Raw genomic sequence first — 18,885 nt, forward strand, 5'->3', positions numbered from 1 at the left:
GGCTACCTGAAGAGCTACTGCATAACGAACACTATAAACTACCAGTACATGGAGCACTACAGTATGAAAGAGAGAGGACAGCTGTAGCTGTTTTGCAGGAGTCCCCAGCATGACACAGTTCTGTACACATAAGCTTCAAGTACAGTAAAGCAAGAGCCACTTGCCAGGTCTGCAGGATAGTGCAAGTTCCCAAGGGCACTGGAACTGCTGTGTGCCAGGAGTCCTAGTTGCAGGGAGCCTCTGCAAGTGGATGTCATGCTGAGTCTGTGCCACAAGGCAAGCATCCCTCCAGCCATGCGGCAGGTGGGTAGGCACTGGGAGGGAGGAGAGCTGAGGACCAGATACGGCCACTTGTTACAGTACACGCTGCAGACAAAAAAAAGCACAAAATGAGCCACAGGCAATACAACATTGCCTCAGCAGTAACGGCAGCTGCACGCGAGTGCTCTGTCTGTCCCTCGCCCCTAGGTAAAGGGTATATTCCTTCTCCTTTGATCTCCACACAGGTTCCATGTACTAATCTCCCTTTCATGGGCTTTACACATGGATCTTGATAAATGAAAACCTGGCTTATATGTTTTGACCCACTTGATGGAAAGCCTGGGTTGTGGTGATTGCAGTCACTACATGGTAAGGGCAAAGGTCAGGGATGAGCTTTTTGGAATTTTTTGGGTGTGACAGGTGTGATTTCCAATGCTCCATATGCTGGTATAAACATGCACTCTTCAATCTTACCGTAAGTGTTTCAAAAGCATTCTGGAATTGTGAATCTTAGCCCAAGTTCATTTTTGAATTTTTGAAGAACAATCATGTCAGACTCATTTTGTATCCTAAAAGAAAAAGCAAAAGGGTGGGGGAGGGGAATCCTTTTAAGAAGTGTAGGTATTTTTGAAAGTTACTGCATTTCATGAGACAGCATAGCCCATGGATAAAGATGCAATAATTGCATTCAACTAATTTTAAATTTGGTCTAGCTTTCAGAGCTATTGTGACACAAAAAAAATCTGAGAAGCCAAATTAATGGAAGACAAAGCAAACAAGTATTTCACTTAAATATAAGCTCTCAGCATTTCTTAAGTGAGTCTCAGTTCCCAAAATGATGATCCCTTCCATACTAAGCAGAATTTGGTAGGTAATCAGAATAATCCGGATATTTACTTCCCAAGATAACTAACAATTGCTTGTGCACAACTTGTCTGCAAAGAGAAAATTTTTAAAGCACACAAGTGATTTGGGAATTTATACCCTCATTGTCAAATGCAATTTAGAAATTTAGGATGCCTATCCTCGCTAATTTTCATCAAGGTGTCCTCTTAAATATCTCTGTCACTGTTGCAAATAAGACTTAGGAGCATTAAGTCATTTAGGCACTACATTCTTGGTTTTTTTCCTTAATTATAACAAATAGTACTATTAGGTCATCAAAGTGTTGGCAATGTAAAATTACTTTGTATATAAAGAACATTAAAATAAATGACTTTTTTCATAATCATTTTCCAATGTGGTATCAGCTACTGTAGCAAGTGAACATGCAAATTTTCATGATTAATCTGTTATTGAATTGTAATATCAAATTTAATAGTAGGGTGATGGCAAAAAAGCCCACCATAAGTAGAGGAGAATGGTAAGAGCAGGGTGGTTCAAGGAGCTGGCAGTTTTTACTATTTCTTAATTGTATTTATTATTTAGTCCTTCTTGCAACCATAAAACGGGAGTAAAATTCCAACTTTAAATAGACACGTACCTACATTGTAAAATTCCCACTCTTTCCTTTCACAATGCTGCTCCATTTGCTGGCAGCAGCAGTTTGAAGCTTTGCATACGTAATACAAATGAGATGAAGAAACTGCAATTCAAAGTTCAGCAACAGAAAGACTCCTACTGATTTCCACATATTATGAAAAGCGGAACATGACAAATAGCATGTGGGAAAAAAAGTGATTGACCGTCCATATTGATGAGCATGGAAACCAAACCAAAACACTGCTCTCCCCAAAAGACATACCCATTGGATGTGTCCAAAAGAGGAATCCATTGGAAATGCACAGAACAGCCATTCTGTCTACAGAGGGAAATGCTAGAGATATTTTGCCTACGGTTAGCACACACACATGCACATATATTTAACTTAATAGAGACTGAAAAAGGTTCAAGGAGAAAAGCATCCTCTCATTGGCCTATTAAACAGAATTATGCTTGCATACTAGAGACAAATCAATAAAAATTTCCAGACTTAGACTTTCAAAAGGTAAGAATTCAGGAGGAAACTTTGTCTTTTGTACTGATATACAATAATTCAGGACCTAGTTCTAGCTAAGTGCCCAGAACCCTGGCCCTAGGGTTTTGTAGGATCAAGTTCATAGTTACCTATTTTAATCACATTTCCACGACATAGTTTAATTTTGTATTAAAATTTTAAAAAGGAAAAAGAAAAAAGTCCTTCAAGAAAGAACTTTAAGAAAAGAAATGTATCAAATGCAACTTCTCTCTCTTTAAAATTATTTAAACATCACTCAAAGAGAGGGGGATCTGGCAAAAACGACCTGTTTTATCTTGTTTACATGTAGAAGAGTTATTGAGGAAGATAAGTGACCACTTTGAAGATCTGCCTCATTTCTGTTCCAGTTTGCTGAAAGCATGCTTGCTATAGGTTGCTATGTGTTTCCAATCAGAAGTTGTTAAGTACACAAAATAAGGCTGGATTTTATTTGCAGAAGCACACGTTCAAAGGTTAAAATTTATTGCTCCAAAAGCAGTATCTATAAACCAGGGCAATACCTTAGAGATTATTAACCTTCTAGTTATGCCAGTGATTGTTTTAAGTAGTACATTTAAAAAAAAAAAAAAACAAACTTACCAGCAATATATTCAACTAAATATTTTCAGTGTGCTTTAATCCTTTAAACAGTTGCCCACCAAAACCAAAAGAAAGCTATTTTTCTCTAAGAAGCTTGTGTAGTCCTGTTGCTCAGATGCCATATTGTGTATAATTAAAAATAAGAGAGACTTAAAATTGAAGCCAAATCAACTGAAAGCTTTTTGGTCCAACATTGTGAGTCATGAAATACTGGTGACAGTCCTCAGAATAATACTTTCTTCCTGACTTTGGGTATATCATATAACCTATCATATAACCTATCACTTTTATCACATCTGAAAACTAGGAACACTAAAGCAGAGTTGCTGTGAAGATTGATTGGTTGTTAGCAAAGTGCCTTGAAGAAGAAAAGCATACCTTAGACTACATCACAAGAATAACTAAGCCCTTAATCCTAATTGTGATTAAAAGAATGATCAAGGTATATCCAAATTTCAGAGGAATTCACTAACCTTTAAACCCCGTTACCCAGTGAGACTTGCGATCTATATGGTACAAAAAGATCAAGAAGAGCATAGCAAACAAGACTTTCTAAAAAAACTTCATGCAACTAGGCAAGATATACAATTCAAAATGTCATTTCTAAAACAAAAAACTTCAAATATGCAGTATCTGCAATTGCTTAGGGGTTATGCAAGCATTAATGTAAATATGAGAGAGCATCGAGTATGTCCTACCTTCTACACGAGGAGTAGATTCAAAAATATATTCATTCTGGATGCTAACATAAAAACTAAAAAGCATACTCCTATTTTAGCACCCTTATTCAGTTTGCATGTGCAGTACAGGCTTACTCCAACCCAAGCTTTTACACCCAGAGCGTACACTGAAATGATGCATCCCTGAGAATGACTTACACACCTGTCACATTTTGGAATGGCACTGGATGTTATTAGCGGGACACAATGTTGTGCAAACATCACTATGTAGAAGAATAGGCACAATTTTATGATTAAAATGTTTGCCAGCTGTTTTCATACTCAAAGAGCACGAATACTTTCTTGTAAATTTTGTAACAAACTCTGTTCTAAGAGGTATCACAATAAATGGAAAGGCTTAATTAAGATAGACCCTGTGTGTTCTTGGTCTTCTAAGCCACAATAAAATACAGTCACTCTAAGACAGGACAGACTTTATATAAACAATAATCTCTCTTATCTGGGAGTATGAAAGAAGAGTTAAATTTGTGCAACAGAAACGCCAGTCTGCCAGGAATATAAACCATGCGTATGGCACGAATGGCAAACAGTAAAGGCAATCAGTTCCTTTGCCATCTCACGATCGAAAGACCACACAAAGAATGTCTCAAGGACTCACTAGTGAGCACCCAATAATCCCATCTAGCTACGTTCTGGCCAGCATGAATTAGTTACGGTAACTGGGAGCCCTCCAATACACGACTCGGGAAGGACACCAAGTAAATATCAATAGAGGATTTGCTGTTCATTTTCATGGTTCTGCTAAAAATAATTGATTTAACCTAGAGTTCACGCGGAGGCTCTGTAACCCCTGCCATATTAAGTCTGCCTGTTGAGCAGTAAGACATACTCGTATTACTGTCGGTATTGATTTTGTAGCAGATTTTAAAGTATTTAAATTTCAGAATAGTAAGACCCTCCTTTAGCTCCAGACCATGCTTTCCTGGCAAATGCAACACTGATGCAGATCACACGTGAAATATATTGTCACTACTTTTAATAAAATGCAAAATTTAACATTAAGAAATGAAAGATAAGCCACTGTTAGCAGCCATTAGAAAAGCAGTAGTGGAACAGATAGAAGGGTAAATACAATGACCATGCGCCCAACAAGTCACTTTTCATCATTTTTCAAAAGGATTTGATAACAACCATAATTTCAGAGCATGGAATTAAAAATGAAACCACTGAGGAAGGCTTCACGAACAACTGACATTTTTATTTCTACTGTTGTTCTCTTACGAAAAAGAAATACACATTAGGGATGAGAGAGACGCACCGTACAGAACTGAAACTTGTGATATATCCCTTTTTCTTTTTTCCCCAGAAGAGCTCAATTCAGCAGGTGAAAATAGTTCAGCTAGCATTGCTCATTCAGCTCTCTAGACTGTGCCACATCTGTCAACATGGAGATACAATTTGGTATGTGCTTGCGTCTCAAGCCCTCAAAATGAGACCGAACTAGGGTGTTGCATATTAAACCAGCCCAATTAAAAAGGGTAAATAAAATTTTCAGAAGCTTTGTGTTTGTAGAAGCTTCAGTGAAAGCAAGAGCAGTCTCTTTAGCTGTATGATTTAAAATTTTAAATCTGCCTTCCTTAATGACTAGGCAGAATTTTTTCCAAAAGAACTGACCTAAGTTCACAGCATCCCACATCCTGACTGGCCTTTCCTCAAGATTTATATAGCTGACTATGAATTTTAGGAGGGGTGGGTGTGTATGCAAAGCCCAGCTTGAATAAAAGGTCAATAACACCTCCAAAATACTGCATTACAACTATCAGCAATACATAGTTCACTAACAAAGTCCTTAGCTAGCCATTCCATTGAAATTCCAAGCATGCAGTTGTAAAGGTACGGGCATTCCAACACCTGATATTGCTGATATGTTATTAGAGTGGTCATCTGGAGGCAAGAAAACAAATATCTATTTCTATCACCTTAGCCAGAGGGGGACACCTGCTTTTTTCACCTCAAAAACAAAATCCCAGATAGATTTCACATAATTTTCAAGTTTCAAAGATGGACGGATTTGTTTCTTCTTATCTCCATATAAAAGGAAGAGTAACTTTATGAGTAAGGGTTCCTAATAAAAATTATCACAGCTATGAACACCTTTAATGTAAGTTATTGTTGTACAGGCCAGTTTAATCTACCAGTAGCCCGTGAAATTGCAGTTATAATAGCTGTCATTAAAACATTTAATTGCATGTTTCTGATTATATTATTATTACCTGGTTTGGAAATGCTCTTTAGAACAGTGCATATATCATAGCATACCATCTACATTGCCTGTACAAACAGAACTTTAATAGTTCCAATGGTTATCACCATACTTGTTATTATTCCTAGATTTTCATCAACCACTTGTTAAAAAACTAGAAAATTTTCTTCTCCAAAGATCTCAAAGTACATTTAACTTTACACACATACAATTCACTTCAGCAAACACTGAGGCAACTCCTGTGGACACTGGCTAAGTAGATAAATTATACATAGCATTTTAACAGGTGGAGAAAAAAAAAGGAAAATTATAACTTTGGAGTTCAGTTATTCTGGCAATCCATCTCTATGAAGTTTGCCAAAGAGCACAGCACTCTTGCTGCCAATATCACACAGATATTTCCTCTTCTGTCTTTATCACCCACTGCAGAAAATGGTATAAATACAAGCCTCCATATGGATGAGATTTCTGGATGTCTAGCCCACTACCTCAGAACTGATTTTGCTTTTCCACCACCCCAGAAATTCAGGAGAGGGCCCATGGTAACACGACAGTTCCACAAGCACTTTACACAGGCATAGGCAGCACACTAGCCTTTCCTCTATCACCAGCCATCCCCTCACACTCCAAATATGGACAAGGCAAGGGCAGTTCACTTTTTTTTCCTTTTTTCTGACAGCAATGCCCACAAAAATTGTTCCTGGAACTACAGTGTAAGTTACGGCTATACGCTGAAGATGCAGTGATTCTGTGGCTCTGAAGCTACTGACATGCTAGATCTGAGCGGAAGGACGTGCACATGGGCAAGAATGACTCTTGGGAAGGCAGACTCAGATTAACACCCAACTAGCTCTCAAAAAAACCCCAAAATTTTGGTACCCTCAAACTACTAGACTACATGCAAAGGTATAGTTCCTTTTTAATACATCCACACAGTTCTGTTACTCTAAATGGGAGGCATAAGAGTCAGAGTGCAGCAGATCATTTGAATGTTGCCATTTTAGTTATCTTATTCTCACTATAGTGTTAAAAATCTGCAGTCCTACCCAGCAATCTTATCCTGCTATGTAAATCTTTTTAAACAAAATGCCTTATTCAAAGCTTACTATTGTTAGCCGATATCAAATCAGTGTAGCAATTTGCCATCGGCGTATCTTGATCTAATTACGTTCTGGAAAGAATTGAAATAGATCTAAAGAAAATTCAGATAATGGAACAGGCAAAACAAGAAAGGGAAAGGAGGAGCATAAACAAAAGATAAAAGAAGAACAGAGAATAAAGGATAAAGCTCTGAGATACAAAAAATAGGATTAGGTGATACTGAAATTGTGGGGGGTACACATAGAGGCATCCCATAAAGAAAGAGGAAGACCAGGGATTAAAAATGTTACCATCATCTCATGCATTAAATTAAATTAAATGTCATTCACTGAGATGTGAAAATGGTGTGCTTAGGAGTCGAAGTCAAACACCATGTCTGATCTGAAATCTATGAGTAACCAATGTTCATTTGTACTATGTCAATGGATTTCAGATAGAGTCAATGGAGACAAAGCTTCCCACTCCTATGGAACTGCCTGTGTCTGACAACTCTGCACGTTTATCAATAAATCAGAATTTAACTGCTGGCACAATGCTCACAAACAGGCCAAAGAGTCCAAGGATACTCCCAGTATAGGAAATATATCCTGTTTAATTTGGATAATGCTCAGCGTAGTTCTTTGTTCTTTTTAGTACACATCAGTACCAGAAAGTCCGTGGGCTCTCAAAAATTGTATTACAATTCCTTTTCTTTCCAGATGAAGGAAACAAGAGTCTCTCCTGATTATTTTTTTTAATGTCTATTTTTATAAAGGTACACCAATTACAGAGGGCCTTACTTTTTCCATGTCCTATCCCATGATACAGCTTTCCTCAACATTCCTAGGATCCCAAGGATCAATAAAGAAATCTGTAAGTATAGCAAAATGAATTATAAAGATTTTGCTACACTTCTCAGTAAAAATTCTTTCCTCAAAAAAACCAAAGCAAACCAAAAAACCAGAAGAGGAATATCTTTCCTGTCTTCAAGTACACACTTAGAATCCTTTAGTGCTGGAATTAGAAGGGATGTGTGAATATGAGTAGTGTCAAAATACAAAGGATACTGAATGAAAAACCACACCTTTGTAAGGGAGAACAACTCATTGCAATTTGCACCTCTTTTGCAAGCATACCCCTTGACAAATAGCTCATTGCAAAGAAATCCATTCAAGACAAAAAAATATCAAATTCACTCTACAAATTGTAGCTAAACAACCACAAAGAGGCAATTCTCAAGTTATAAGGTATACTTTAGTTGTCCCATGTTAATATCAATCTCTTAGAAATTACATATAAAACCACCTTCAGAATAATTTTTCTCAGTGGGAACACTGAGATTAACGTATAGAGCACTCATGTGTCAGGCACTTTACAAAAAAGCATCAAGGCAGTTCTGATGCACTAACTTGATAACCCAGATGCTTCTCCCTGCTGATTTCACTTACTAAGCTGCCTCTACTGAAAACAGACTACAGGACAGTTTCAGAGGAAGGAACCCAGCCTTTCAGGCAGATAAAGGCTGTCTTCAGTTTGAAACAGAAGCCAACAATATTACTGGGCCTAATCAAAGGCTTTTTTCACTACTTTTTACAGTCATTTTCTCTGTACTTCTGGCACCATCTTTGTTCAGAAGATTTACTGTCTTGCTTTTTAAAATTTATCAGTTTGCAATGGCCACCGGATGAAGGGATCTTTAAATCACTGTGTTATGGGGAGACTGTGAGCATGTGCATTTACAGTTAGAGCCTTAATTTATCCTGTGCTAGAAAACCACTTACAAACATCAGTAATGGGGGAAAAAATTTTGGAACAGTTATATTCAAGACATGCTGTTTACAAGGTGCTCTGTATTCTGAAGTTACTAATTTACAATTATTCAAATTGACTCTGCCCCTTAATTTAAGAAGTAAAAATGAGTTGTGGTTTGGTTCTTTTGGTATCTAAGAAATCAAGAGAGTAACGGATTTACTTGTTGATTGGTAACACATCACAACATAAAGGTTTCAGACAAGATTCATCTGAACACCAAACATTGCTATTATAGTTACCACTGTCTTTTCTTAAAAAAAAAAAAAAAAAAAAAGGTCTATTTACTAAGTTACAAATACAAGCAACTGTTGCATCATCTTGCAGTACTGGAACTGCTGTTGAATATCAGGGAAGGGTAATAGGATAGATGAAAGTTCTCTAAAAGAGAAAGCACCAGAACTAGCAGAAAGGTGGGGTTGGTCAGCCCTTCATTTGAATGTAAATGTAATTATGAGGCAGGCAGTTAGGCTGACGTCAGACAAGATCTTGGTAAACCATTACCACCAGCACCTGGTAACACAGTCGATAATAAAAGAGGATGAAGTAGAAGATTCCAAGCAGAGTGGCGTTATTAGAGAAAACCAAACACAATTATTTTTAAGCAGCAAAAGAAAAAAAAAACGGAAGAACAATATGTTGTGACAAAGTATTTACAATCTGTGACAATCATGTATGTGAGCTCTCTCTTGGAGAAAGAGAACAGCATGTATCCAGGATCTGCAAGGGGTAACAACAACCTGCCAGTGCAAAACTTTGTGTCTACTCCACCCTATTCAGATTACATGGGATATCATCATGTGCCAACTCTGGACACCCATGGACAGCCTGCGGGAACCTGGGGATCTCACTATGGCCCACAGAGGGAGGACTGGAACGCTTACGGCCCAGGACCTTCCAGCACGGTTGCTGCTGCACAGATCAATGGCTCCTCTCCTGGACAGGTCTCCTACACTTCTGCTGATTACAGCTCCCTCCATCCTGCTGGATCTGGGGGGTTACCTCCTGTAGATACAATTAATACACAGCAAATCTCTCCCAACAGCCAAAGGCACAGCTCTTACGAATGGATGAGGAAAACGGTGCAAGCTAACACTAGTGGTAAGTGTATATTCAACTTTCAACCTGAGAAAGCATCTTCTGCTATCACTGATCTTACAAATAATTAACTTTACTTGAAGCACATAGGATGGTGGGTCGTTTATGACATTTATTTAACCTACTGCTGTTTAATGCAGTTTTAACTAAATTTGCACTAGTTTCACTTTCATCGCATAAAGACTTTATATGGTTACTATAGTGGAATGGCTGTTGTGTTTAGGTATGGCTACATCTCACCCAAGCCCAGGAATCTTTGTTCTAACATTCTGTAAAGCATTTTGGATGAAAAACACAATACTCTTGAGAATGTTATGGAATAATGCATGCAGCAATGCTTAACAGTTACAGGCAAAAATTTTGTGCCTCAAGGTAAATATTGATATAAAATCAGGTTGGCCTTTTTAAATCTTTGCAGACTTTTCAATACCTTTAAAGAAAATTATGTGCTCCAATACAACCACAGGGATTATGCAATTTTCTGCTGTTGTTCCTGTGTCTTATTTTTCTATCTAGATTTAATAGGTGAGAAGAAATATTCCTAGAGAAGTAATCTGCTTCAAATGATCAGCGCAGACTATTTTGTTTGCAGACCGCATCAGCGAACCTCATCAGTTAAACTTCCTTTTCATTTAGTTTCAAATCGGTTTTACATATTTTTCTCATGTACCAGAATTTTGCAGCTTACCACAACTGCACAATTAAAAATCACTTTCTTGCTGTTTCACTCATTGATGTGTCTGGTTTTGTCACAAGCTGCATGCCAGACCTTTCGGTGTATATTCCTAAGGTGTAAATTGGGTGTAGCAAGGTTTGTTATATCTATTGTTAAGGTTAAAAGTAGTAAGTGTGTGTTAGAGAGCATCAAAGACAATGCTCTAAAGAAAGAAGAGCAATTACAATTGGAGCAATCTTAGAAGATACAGAAAACCAATCCTCCTTCAAATGGTTATTTCTCAAGAGTAAAGTTAGTCGGGTAATTGTTTCTTAGTTATAAAGCAGATACACAGTTTTCCCACTGTTACTAAATATAAAATGCCTAGTGAACATTAAGATATCACAATGCCATCCTTCCACTTGGAGCCTCTACAAAGGTCTTCAAAGTCAGGCAGATTTATAGTCTGTTTTTTCCCCCCTTACGTATACTCATGTAAATCAGCAGTAACTTCATTAACATCATTGGAGATTTCCAGGTGTAGAAGTGATGCAAGACTTGAGTGTAGACCAAACTCAATTGAGAGTACTGAATGTCAATGAGGCAAGCCTGCCTCTGTCCTGCTGCCACTGAATTTTAAATGTGTTAGCATTCTGAAAGAATAAAACAGACTTACAAGTCTAAATCCTACTTTTACACTTATTGCAGACATGAAAGACCCTGAAAGGTTTCTCATGCACTTGCTCAATTTCATAAAATATATATGCAATTCAGAAAAGCAGTTATGTGCTTAAATTCATTTCTAGTCTGCAAAAGCACTTACGCAGAATTTACATACATGCTGAAATACTTTATGAACACTACTGGACAGGTGAATCGGGGCCTGTCAATAGATACATGTCCTGAGGCTGTACATTCCTAGAGCCCAATCCTTTGAAGTGTTAAAAACAGCTCAGGACTTCACAGAACCAGGCTCAAGACTTCAACCCAGCTTAAAAAAAGGGTTTGGGAGAGTAAAGCATAAATGTGGTATTTTGCAAAATAAGAAAAGTACCAAACAGATTTGTCTTTTCATTGGTGTTTTTAAAATAATGTTAACTATAAAAACTGGCAAATTTTAATACCATTACATAAAAAATTGTGAAAAATTAAATGAAATTCAAATAAATAATGTCAAGGCTAAAATTATGCAAGTAACAGGTAGATACTAACTTACCAATGCTTTCACTAGAAGATAATGTAAGAAAACTTACTTGATGCTATTATGACCATCCTTTGAAACTGACTTGCTCTGTTTTTCCGTATTGCCATAAAATTTTTCATTCTATCAGATCAGCTACTGGTTTCTCCCCTTCAATATTATTGCTGCTTAATACAGTTCATTGCTCTAAAGTTTCAGAATCATTGTAAAAACTAAACTGTAAAAATATATTTATATACATAACTATGCGCATGTCCTTAACTTCACTAGTAGGGTGTACTCACATTGATGTATGTGAACAACACGGAATAAAAGAAATCAAAATACATGTATTTAAATGAGGGAGCCTACTGAAAACCGTTCTAAAGACAATAGGAATTATTTTTGGGGAGGGAATGTCAATGGGAATTATTTCCCCTCTATTTAGACACTATTAACTACACTACATTCTGATTCATTTGTATGTAGCATTTTATAAAAAAAAATTGAATTGCAGGAAAAGTGAAATGAAAATTTACCTGACCAAATCAATCCTCAGGATAAAACAACATCATGAAGATGGAAGTACCGTGGCCTTCCAACAGATAAAATTTGATATGAAATTACATATCCTCTTACTAAAAGACTATAACTGAATATTCAGAACCAAACCTTTCTTTATTTCAAATACACAGACATTGCAAGCTTATGAGGCAAATTTTAAGAAACAAACACCAAAAGTGGGCCTGGTAAAGATATATTCCCAGACAGGCTTTCAAAATGAGAAAAAGAACATAAACAGAATTCCTTACAGTCTGATCCTGTTTTTACTAAAAATAAATGACAAAATGCCCTATCAACTTCAGTTATGTAAGTGCAGAACTTCAGACCGATTCATTTCCAAAACCTGTGTAATCAACGGTGTAAAATGTGTATTTTATGAGAGCGAGTGAGCCTTCAAGGCATGAAACTTACTGAAAGAATGAATCTAAACACAGGCCCAGAAAACAGATTTTACATCTTTTAAAAATTTATATGAAACTTCATCTGGGAGTGACCCTTCTCAGAACGAGAACGGACTTTAAGGAGACTAAACAAGAGGACAACATAATTTCTGTATTTTGCAAAATCAGCCTCAGGTTTTTTTTATTTTTTACTATAGTCAACACATTTTATGTCTTTGTTTAAACAAGCAGTGATGTACAAGTAATTCAGATTACATCACAGCAGAAACACAGCCAGAAAGCAAACTAGAAAAGCAGGAAAAAAGGCCAGGCCTCTGCTCTAATGCTAACTTATTTTGCTTTGTAAACTAGTTGTGACATCTATTTTCCACTGGCCTACATTGTCTGAGGTTTTGAGGCCTATCTGTCATATTGAGGCAACAGACCCTTTCAACACTTCGCTTTGCTTTGATATGCAGTCTTGTCTCTTCCTTCTCCCTCTTTTCTTCAGGAGTTATATTGCCGGAAAGGGTGATGATTTTCACAGCAAATAAAGAGGCCTTCTCCTAGCTTTATTGTCTTCAGAAGAAATGCTCTGTGAATTTTATGACCAAGGGGAATGGGGAAAACTACTCTTTTTCTCCACCCCCTCAAATCATGGTTATATTTGCTGATTATAGTGAAGCCGGAATAACCCTGTTGAATTTTAACTTCTTTTCAAAGATTACCTTCTAAGCCTTCGGTTTACAAGGAACCTGAATATCTATACTATTGTTAAACATTATAACTATCACTTAGAACAAATATTTCAAAGCCAACAATTTGTACCGTGGAAAAAAAAGTAAACTTAGTTTGGTGATTGTTTTAGTCCTGCAAATTTCGTCAGGAAAGCTTTGTACACTAGAAGTCAAAGTGGCATAGAATTTGGGAAAAAGTCCTTAATTATGCGTATGTCTTAAGATACGTCTACCTCTAGCCTTCAGATAAAAATATTGCAGTCTATCCTCAGTATTGGTCCAAAATTAAAGAGAACAGGAAAAAATATTCCTTCATCTATTTCTGTCCTTTTTTCCTCTGCTAAGATGAAAGAGTCTGACATTTGTTTAGGGCTTGTAAATTCCAAACCAATTGGCTTGTGTTTCTGAATGTGAAAGGGGTTCTTGATAAGATCTCCTTGTCGCTCCTTTGTGTGGCGTGTGCTTCATCTTAACACCTCAATGGATTTTAGGGAACCACTTTAAAGGAGTCTTTGTCCTACAGTTTGTCCCAGAAAACTCACATCAAAAAAAACCTGGGAAGATCAGAAGGAAAAGGAAAACTATCTAGTTGGCGGTTGAAAGTGCAAAGGAGAACAAATAAGTTGAAAAGTGATGTCTCTGTATTATTATTACATGAAGAAATGTTTTAAAAACTCTATGAAATGAGAGATATCTTCTAAACATCAAATATTGCTTCTCTTAAAAGTACTTATCCAATATCTCTAAGAAAATTTCTTTTCTGCAATAGAGAGAGGATGATACTGAAATCCTTTTACAAGTATTTTATTGCCTCGTCTTAAAAACTGCCAAGTGCCTTCAACTTGAAAGGAAGCTCAGCACACAGAGTACCCACAGGAATACTTCTACAGGCACTCAGCATCTTGCAACACTGGACTTTTTTGAAAAAAATAAGTTTAAGTTATTCTTGAACTTACAAGCATGTCCTGTGGCCACATAAGAAAGTTAAAGCTCTTCTACTAGGTCATTTCTTTGTGTTAGAGAGGTGATCTTTAAAAACTCAAACAAAGAATTAGGACACGGTACAGCTAAACAAATTGTGACTGAACTTCAGTCTTGAAATTCTGTGTATTTATGCCCACATATACACGGAATTCACTTCAATGAGCTCTGAAATGAAACCCCTTTGAGATCAAATATAGCCAGCACCAATTATGTATTGCTATGAATTATTTAAGATCCTTCAGGGTGTTTTTCACTTAAGAGCTTTACATTTAAATGTATGTTTACAGGGAGAGGGAGATAAAGAGGGAAAGACAGTTGTGATAACAATACTCACTCACTGATTCACCCTGCACCTCATATTCCTTCTCTGTAACACAGAAAACAATGCCATGCAAGTACTCTATAGTTTAACTGATGTCTGTACAATGTTTGAGATGTTTGAAAGAAAGATGCTATAGAAAAAAAAGTTCAACATATTAATAATATTTCTTTCTTAAACAGGTAAAACAAGAACAAAAGAAAAGTACCGAGTTGTTTACACAGACCATCAGAGACTAGAATTAGAGAAGGAATTTCACTGCAACAGATATATTACAATAAGGAGAAAGTCAGAACTTGCAGCAAACCTGGGACTATCTGAAAGACAGGTACACAGAGATTATCCATCATTTGTACACACCCATTCACCAGACACTGTTACTGCCAGGGGATGTGAGCAACACTCACATTCTGTACCCACAAGTGTTGCAAAGGCAACCGTGATATAGTTTCTGAGTATATTTGGCACACAGAGAACACACTACACAAATACAAATTAATAAATAGGCTAATTTGAAAGAAACGTCCAATTATGGGTAATTAAACATTAGGAATTAATTTATACTAGAAAAAGTATTTATTCTTATGTGCATAACAGCTTGCTAGATAGCTAGAACTTAAACAGTTCAGCTTAACATTATCTTAGCTATTTCCTCAACAGTTATGACATTCACCATTTTATTTCTTGCAATCACACAAAATGATGGCCAGAAAAAATCTAAAGTATTGGATCTATTTCAGCTGTAAGTCAGGAAAATGAAAACTCAGCATTCAAAGAGCAATCAAACAAGACATCTATCTATTTTTTGTTAAAAATTTTTACTATTATGTTCACAGGTACTTCATCTATAGCAGTAGTTCACACCCACTATATACAGGATGCTCTAGGCTATAAAATTTGGTGCCAAATTTTTATGCCTATTATACACATATATGTATCCAAGACTATCCACTCAGGGAATTTCCAAGTGCATACTCAGACCCATTGCTTCTTTGGAAAGCAGCTCTGCATTCATTCACATCAAGTACATATTTAAGCTGTCCTGAATAAAGAGCTTCCTGAGCAGGAGCCCATGTATCTTAGCTGTGTTCATACAAAGACTAGAGGAATTCAGGATAAAGAATTTCCTAAAATCACTTTGTTGGAAAGCACACTTAGGAAGCACATCTACACAGTCTGCAAATATAGTAACTATTGAATCCAACCCTCCTTATACAACAGAATTTCAATGGTTCTGCTACAGTTGGAGGATAAGGGAAGATTTGACAATACTGAATAAGGCATCTTATACCTTAGCAACCAGATTTATTGCCCCCAGGTAAATTTAAACAAGAGATCTTTCTTTTCAGAATTTTACAAACTTTGATTCTTTCTGAATATACACATTGAGTTCTCTAAAATATTCTCCTCTTTCAGTGGCCTCCTCTGCTTTGGCATTCAGTCTGTGCAAGAACATGGAATAGAGAGGGACCAGTTGAGGCTGGAAGCGTAAGGATGCATAGATAAACAATCGTATTTTAGGATCAAGCACTGGATTTTTATAAAAGTAGTACAGTGATGTTTAATCTCAGACCCAAATAGTACATAGATTACACTCCATGCACCATAAGTGGCCCCAGAAAGTAACTACAAAAAGAGGTCTAAAGTTTGCTACGTAGTAGGATATAGCTGCATTGGAAACTTTTCAGAGAACTACAATTACGAAAGATTCAAAACCTCCACCTTAATGTTCTGCAGGCTGGCTGATTTAGAACACAGACATGCCTGGAGTAACCAGCGATACGGCATGATCAGCATTTTGCTTTTACATAGTTGTTGCTGTTAAAGCAATCCAATTTTTGACTAGGTAAATTTCCTTCAAGTATAATGTAGACAAAATAGATAATCTATCTGAATTTCTACAAGGCTCACAACAGACAAAGCTAAATGCTTCTTGCTGTCATTACCAGTAAGGTAACAAAAAATAACTAGAAAATAATAATGAGATTTTTAATACAAAGCAATGTATCATATTGTATTCGACAAACCTAAAGGATATAACAAAAATCGTAGAGTAAGAACACAAAAAATTAATGATAAGGAAAACACAAACAGTGTATTCTACTCATTCCACATAAGGAAAGAAAATATAGATGCTTAAACTAAAAGTAGATTTCAAACAGATAGGAGTCTTTACATAAACACAATTAGCCTGGGAAATTCACTGTCATTAAGTAATGCTGATATACCTATTTATACACATGACATAGTACATACGTATCTGCAAAATACATATAAAAAAATCAAATCTTTTAAAATATGTAATATACGTACACACAAAAATCACTCACAATATAAATGAAAAAAGAACCCTCGCTACTTGAGTTCGAATTAATCTATAACACAGATGATAAATAAATCTTCAGAATTATTCCATAATTAACATCTTCCTAAAGTACGACATACATCACTGCCAAAGCTTAGATGATGAACTAGGTGGACCCTGAGTCTAAATGAGTAAGTTGATTCCTATGTTCCTAAATATAACACAGCAAGTTCACTTTACACCAGGTCTAAGAAAAGAAACTAATTTTCTATTGATTATATTGCAGAAAACAAATACAGAGTAACAAAAAAATTTTTTGCTGCATAAATCCAGTGTTTTGTTTTGTTTTTTGTCATTGTTCTCTGGGGTTTATGGTTTTTGTGGGTTTTTGTTTGTTTGTTTGGGGATTTTTTTCTTTGTTTTGATTTTTATATTTTTTTTAACATAGATGTATTTTTATTGCTATTATTAGTGTAAAAAGTTGACCACTACTTTGAATTAATCAGATATCATTCATAAAACTGCAGGTGAAAATCTGGTTCCAGAATCGCCGCGCGAAAGAAAGAAAAATGATCAAGAAGAAAATATCTCAGTTTGATGGCAGTGGGGGCTCAGCTCAGAGTGACTCTGGTTCACTCAGTCCAAATGAAATATCTAGCTCTCTGTTCCCACCACCCCATGGAATAAATGGATTACAGCCTAATGACATTCATCAAGTCATAGTTTCGGAATGAACAGAGATTAAAAAAAAAAATAAAAAAAGGAAAAAAGAAAAAGCAAGAATGGATTTCCCCATCCTCCCTTGACAACTCAACTTTGCAAAGGACCACTCTGATTTTACTGTCTTCAGAGAGCTGATTTCTAAGTACAGGATCTGGGACTATTATCAATATATTTTAATTATTATAGAAATCTCAGGGAACTTGCACTAAGATTCATCACTCAAAATCTTTGAGTAGGAGGTAATTTGCTTCAGACACAGACAACTAATGATACAACTAAAGATTCAAATAAACGTAGTTCTAGTCTGATCATATACATACACACAGAAAAAACTAAGTGACCTGATTTTAAAATAGAGTACTATTGCATAAAATATAAGATGCTGGGTCTATTTGGTTTGTTACATTTTATATAATTAGAGTAAATTGTAGATGTTAATAAATATTCACACTTATGTGTACTGAAGAGAATGCTACTTTTTGAAAACAAGAAAAACATTTAAAACACTTTTAAACACTCAAGAAACACAAGGTTGCTATAACAACATATTACATTTAATTAAATAAAACAAATCTTCTTTGCCCTATGTAATTGTGTTCAAGCCTGCCAATCTCCTAAGCAATAGTTACAGATATATAATATCACACCAAACCTGCCAAGATTTGTTCAATTGTAAGAAATGCAGCAATTTGTCATGCACATTAGTAAATGCCAAACAGTTTGGAAGATATAAGTATTACTTCAATCTTCAAAGAATGCACATATTATTGCTTAAAAATATGAGCACAAAAGTAATGGAAACAGAACTGTTACTACTAGCAAACTACCAAAAAGCAAATAATGAATTTGTTTAAGGTCTCTAAACCTTTTAAGTGAAATAGCAATCTTGAGCCACTGATTTTATATACGACACTTACTTTGGGCTAAAGGCAAGAAATATCCCAAAGTAGCTGACACCGTATTTCAAAGCTGTTATCAAGCAGCCTTAGCATTCATGAAGTCACAGAAAACATGTAACAAAAGAAGTATTCACTCCATGTGCGCTCCTGAAAGAGCACAAACTCAGGATAAACATGTTCACAGTGTGGTTAGCTTTAATTATTAGTCCATGTTGGCAGGTGAGAAGGTAGCAATGTTATGTAGAAGGCAACTGATGAGTCTGGAAGAAGTAGAAAGAGAACTCTAAGCACTAAAAAAAATCCCCAAACCCTTTAGTAGTACTATTCTTTGGAATTTCACAATATGAGCTTT

The 18,885-nt window shown here is 36.1% G+C and overlaps 1 protein-coding gene across 1 annotated transcript; it reads left to right on the forward strand.

The window, feature by feature from the left end:
• The first annotated feature begins 9,360 nt into the window (after positions 1-9,360).
• Positions 9,361-17,645, forward strand: CDX4 (caudal type homeobox 4). The gene is made up of 3 exons (XM_063346748.1): positions 9,361-9,790; positions 14,789-14,934; positions 17,439-17,645. The coding sequence occupies exons 1-3, from the start codon at positions 9,361-9,363 to the stop codon at positions 17,643-17,645; spliced, it is 783 nt and encodes a 260-aa protein (XP_063202818.1).
• The last annotated feature ends 1,240 nt before the right edge of the window (positions 17,646-18,885 follow it).

The sequence above is a fragment of the Chroicocephalus ridibundus genome, chromosome 9, assembly GCF_963924245.1.
Source record: "Chroicocephalus ridibundus chromosome 9, bChrRid1.1, whole genome shotgun sequence".
Taxonomy (NCBI): domain Eukaryota; kingdom Metazoa; phylum Chordata; class Aves; order Charadriiformes; family Laridae; genus Chroicocephalus; species Chroicocephalus ridibundus.

What these genes read in the sequence shown, in the direction of transcription:
- CDX4 (XM_063346748.1), top strand. Translation starts at nt 9,361, where the DNA reads ATGTATGTGAGCTCTCTCTTGGAGAAAGAGAACAGCATGTATCCAGGA. An exon ending in GGTGCAAGCTAACACTAGTG is followed by an intron (nt 9,791 to 14,788) that starts GTAAGTGTATAT and finishes TTTCTTAAACAG; the next exon opens with GTAAAACAAGAACAAAAGAA. An exon ending in TGGGACTATCTGAAAGACAG is followed by an intron (nt 14,935 to 17,438) that starts GTACACAGAGAT and finishes ATAAAACTGCAG; the next exon opens with GTGAAAATCTGGTTCCAGAA.